Source organism: Lactuca serriola, chromosome 2 (assembly GCF_051521515.1).
Source record: "Lactuca serriola cultivar US96UC23 chromosome 2, Lser_US96UC23_V15, whole genome shotgun sequence".
Taxonomy (NCBI): Eukaryota; Viridiplantae; Streptophyta; class Magnoliopsida; order Asterales; family Asteraceae; genus Lactuca; species Lactuca serriola.
In genome coordinates, this window is record NC_136409.1 from 189,021,469 (window position 1) to 189,026,746 (window position 5,278).

General features: G+C 35.1%; 1 protein-coding gene across 2 annotated transcripts; it reads left to right on the forward strand.

The window, feature by feature from the left end:
- On the forward strand, positions 1-3,680 carry CDG1 (Protein kinase superfamily protein). Of its 2 annotated transcripts, none has more exons than XM_079025909.1 (6): positions 1-374; positions 1,248-1,485; positions 1,896-2,107; positions 2,178-2,367; positions 2,556-2,944; positions 3,021-3,680. In XM_079025909.1, the coding sequence occupies exons 2-6, from the start codon at positions 1,296-1,298 to the stop codon at positions 3,408-3,410; spliced, it is 1,371 nt and encodes a 456-aa protein (XP_078882035.1). In that variant the 5' UTR covers positions 1-374; positions 1,248-1,295; the 3' UTR covers positions 3,411-3,680. The 2 variants fall into 2 exon arrangements, with proteins under 2 accessions (XP_078882035.1, XP_078882037.1); XM_079025911.1 differs by having other exon boundaries at positions 1,935-2,107.
- Positions 3,681-5,278: the final 1,598 nt, after the last annotated feature.

Here is a 5,278-nt window from a genome sequence, read left to right on the forward strand (position 1 = left end):
GACCCTTTTTTTTGTAGAGCGGTAGAAAGAACGTGCAAATAACCATAACTCCAATTTACCCTCACGAAATTTACCCCTGCTGCTGCAGCTCCCGTCCGCCGCGACACCCACCGCAATAACTGCCGTCCAACCACAGCACCACCGTGAGGCGCCGCCTTCCACCCTCTTTTCTATTCTCCTATTTCCCTTGTCTCTCCCGTCTCGAACACCACAACACCACCGTGCGGCTTTGCCTTCCACGACTCCCTTCGATTTTCCTGTTTCCCTTGTCTCTCCCGTATCTCTCGCACACAGGCACAGCATCGAACCCCAACCATCTCACCACCTTCGTTCGACCACCTCCGCCTTCCACTTCAGGGGATTTTGCAATTCAGGTATGATTTCTGAAGTTTGATTTTGTCTCTGTTGCTAATCAGGTTCCTCATTCTTCTATTCTTCATTCTTTCACGAGTTGCACTTTGGGCTTTAATATTGATCTTGGTTGTATGCTTCATTTTGTGCAAAGTCGTAGGCAGCTCAAATAGGCATCAGGCCATCTGCACCCTTTGATTTGCATTAGATGGATTTTGTGGTACGTTTTATTGATGGATTAGGATTACTATGGTCTTGGACCTTGTCTTTGCACATTGATTGCCATTGACTTTATGAGCTACAGTGAGGTTCCAAAATTGTTCAGTTCTGTTTTCTGAAAATTTTATTCCTTTGAAAATTTGTACAGGCTTGAGTTTAATGTTCCTGAATGATGGAACGAAGTGGTGCCACTCCAATCACCATACTTTCCTATCCATTTTTTTAACTCCACATCTCCCTCTTGTACATTCTTTGAAATAATCAAGTTTGTTGTAGTGATCCTTCTCCCTTCCTCATCGCCTCTTGTGCCAAGATACATAAATAATGAATCATTTGTTTGATATAGTAAATTAATATGAAATAATCATGACTTGTGTTCTATTTTTCGTTCTTGCATTTATACTCTGTGTGTGTGAAATCGTTTATTGTTCGTTGACATGCTTTTACAACCTAACATCTATATCAGTGGAAATGAATACCTAAAGACAAAAAAATTCAGAACTTTCCATCTTATTTTCAAGAGATCAATACCAAATATTTAAAATAATTAAACTTGCTATTGATATTTTTTTTTGTTAAATCTAGTTATTTATTATTCTTTGTGTCACGGGTTACTAATGTACTTCTATTATTGGAGCTATTTTTGCTTATTTTTGAAGTTGTAAAATTTTTCCCAGGCAATTCTCGTAGTAACAAACCCCAAGAACCCTATTATCATTGCATGTATGATTTACCAGTCTTGTGTTGGTGGGTCTATTTGGGTGTTGAAAATGCATCTTGGAACATTGGGTTTGAAGATGGGAGGATTAGCATGTCTGTGTTTTCCCGGACGCCGGAAAGTTAACCCCAAAGATAATGCCATTTCCGATGAACAACGTGACTGTAAGCCACCAGATGCCGCCACCACTCCTACAGGTCTCCCCACAATATATATATCTATATATCTCTATATGTGTATGTATTTCTTCTACGTCTTAATTTTTCTCTTTATCAGGTTTTTGAATTGGATGATTAATATATTGGAGGTCAATACCCAAGCATAGGTATAAAATTGAACCGATTGTTGATTTATTCATGTTTGTTATAAGAATTGGACTTTGAATTATCCAAGTTCCTGTTATATATGCTCGATTGAATTATGTAAAGGATCTGATTAGTATTTAGGTTTAGAACTTAGAAGCGATCTGGAAGCATGCAGTATGTTTTAACTTTAGTTTTTAAGAATAATCTGACATGAGAAATACTAAGATGTGTTGCTAGAAGGATATTTATGGAGAAATTAGTATATGAATTCGTGATTGTATATATATGGTGTTGAGATGCAGTTCAAAAGGTGGATAACGATCTTCTTAATCAATCAACAGAAAAGTCAGAAACAAAACAGGTGGATGCTCCTTTGAATACTATTGGAAAGAAACAAAGGGAATTCAGTTACCAAGAACTTGTAAAGGCTACAAATAATTTCAGGCGTGATCGCTATCTTGGGGAAGGTGGATTTGGACAAGTATATAAAGGAAACCTAGAAAATCCTAACCAAGTAAACAACTTTGATTTGTTCAATTTTTTAAAGTGTGTTTTAACTTTTAATTGAGTAATTAAATGGTCAGGTTGTGGCTGTTAAAAAACTCAATAAAGATGGGTTGCAAGGGAATAAAGAATTTCAAGTTGAAATCACAATGCTTTCACTCGTGTGTCACCCAAATATCGTTACCTTGATCGGATATTGCTCCGAAAGCAACCAACATCTTCTAGTTTATGAGTTCATGCCCTTGGGATCCTTGGAAAAACACCTACATGGTAAAATATCTTATGTCATTTTCAATGTTATGGCCTCAAAAGGAGGACAAGACAGAACATGACATGACAGACTGATTTCCTCATCCTCATCAAGAAAAATAGGCCAAGAAAGTTTATCCAGTCTAGCAAGTCTTGTCATGTGTAAGTAAACTTGATACGAACATGATTGTTTTCATTTTATTGGGCAGATCCCAAACCAAATATGAAGCCACTTGATTGGAACACGAGGATGAAAATAGCAGTAGGAACAGCTAGAGGCCTTGATTACCTACATAATCATTGTGAACCTCGTATAATCTACAGGGACATGAAAGCAGCCAACATATTGTTAGGTGAAGGGTACGACCCAAAGATTTCCGATCTGGGTTTGGCTAAATTCGGGCCATTGGGTGATAAATCATACGTATCAACACGGGTGATGGGCACAATGGGTTACTGTGCACCTGAGTACGGGTTCACAGGCCACCTGACCATAAAATCCGATACATACAGTTTTGGGGTGGTTTTGTTGGAACTAGTAACAGGAAGACAAGCATTAGACGACACAAAAGAAGGAGGTCAATATCTTATCGAATGGGTACTTTCTTTCTCTGTTAAGTTGTATGAAGTCAAAATATAGTCATGTATGGCTTACTATATTAAGTCTGTTATAGGCGAACCCGATGTTGATTGACAAAAGGAAGTATGTGAAGCTAGCGGATCCGAGGATGAAAGGGGAATTTATGCAAAGATCGGTGAGGAAAGCTGTGGAGGTGGCGTTGATGTGTATGAATAATGATCAAGAAAAAAGGCCGGATATGAGTGAAGTTGTGGATGCGTTGGATTTTGTGGCGTCTCTTTCCGATCCGGTTATGGTTGGAGATCGGAGTCGGAATCGGAATCAGAATGGGAAGAGTGGATTGATTGTAAATTTGGATTCAAGTGATGATGAAAATGATGGGTTGAAAGAGGAGGATGAGGATGAAAGAGCTAAAGCAATAGAAGAGGCTAAAATGTGGGGAAAGAGGTATAAGCATGAAGCAGCAAACACAACGCCGTTATAATGCTCTGCAATTAAAATGACAACATGTAGTAAGTAAAACCAACGATTTTGTTGAGTTCTATCTTTTTGTTAATAGAAGCGTGTAATTCCGATAATGATTTGGGATGATTTAGGATTTTGTCTTTGGATGTAGATACATAGGTAGGTATATTGATGGTATAGATAAGTTTAGACAATAGGTTTGTTATCTTTTTCTTTTTTGGAAGATATATTGATAACATGAAAAGAAAGGGTTAAATACTCATTTATGTAAAGTTTTGCATTTATTCAATTGGGCAAATGACTTATTTATGCAATAAGGTTTTTTTTTCCCTATTTTATGCGACATTCTTAACTTTTATACAAAATATGTAATACTAACCTTTTCAAATGAAACAAAATCATACAATGAATTAATCTAAAACCCTTAAACATGTTAAAAGGCGTTAGTTTTTAGCTATAACGACATATAACTGCTTGACTTGTTTTATCGCCAAGAAAACTCTGTACTCCCTTTTCTTTGATCCAATTAATAAAATCATCAAGTCCTTTCAGTTCTTCTTGCTGATTACAACCATTCTCCCTCTCTGAATCGACATCTTTTGTGCCATCTTCTCATGTCCTCTACTCCTTGTTTCCATCTTTTCTTGAGGAGTGTTGTTTGCCCTTGTGGAAAGATTACAATAATAGGAGAACCGATGTGTGATGAAAAATAAAACTGAAAAGACAAAAAAAAGGTGTACTAGTGAGTTTACAATGTAAACCTGTAATATCTACCGTAATAAAATCACTTGATACCATCCAATCGATCATCAAAGTTTGAAAGAGGTCGATAATATTACATTTTGCATTATACAAGAAATGCAAAGATTACAAAATAAGATTTTTAACTCTAAATCATGCATCCCTAATCAATCCTAAAAGCAACAACCAAGTAGAAGCTGTTCCATTTGAATGTAAAACTTACATTATCTAGTTCCCTTGTTAGTTACTAAATTGTGAACACAAAGGAGAATATAGCACACAGAAAGCCACACAAAGAAGAATTTGACGAATTAGAAGACCAAAAGATAACGACTAAATCTAGATAATATGCGCCACTAAAATTCTACCGTTGTTCGTTTTTGAAAATGTAAAATGTGTTCATGTCTACATATCACATCTGTTGCAGAAGAATATGTAGACCAAACGTCTGTAGTTTCTAAAAAAATGATCGTTTGTTTCTAAAGTATGCATGGTGCTTTTAATAAACTAAAATTTAAATATATATTTTTTAAACTTAAAAAGAGATTTTTGAATAATTCTAGGATGACCTAAAACTTATTAAAACAATGCATAAAATGCTTCATGCAACCTAACAAACTTCTTTTCGGTGACAAGGTACAAAAAAAAACTACTTAGTTGAAAAAAATAAAAAACGTTTTCTATGTTATCAAGTTGCATGGAAAACATAATGAAAACAAACAATTTTGCAATTTTGATTTTATTGAAATATATGATATTTATAAAAAAGTCAGAATTGAAAAGAAACTTTTATTATTATAAGCTTTTATAGAGCATTCGACCTTTATCGGTTGAAAATCGTTGAAAGGCATAAAAGAAAAAAAAAAAAAAAAAAGAAATCTATCATTTTCTTTTGTTTTTTCAAACCAGAGAATACAATATCATATTTTGATATTATGAATTAATAATAAATAATTAGTTTTTTTTTTGTTGAATAAATTATATCCAAACGCCTTTTGATGAGGACGACAAACGTCCACGGTTAAAAAATTATTTCCATTTTCCAATATGGACGCTAGAATTCCGTCAGTGGACAAACGGAATATGCGGTTCGATTATAGAGGCATAATGTTATATAAATAGGCAGGTTTGTTTGGAAATTGGAAT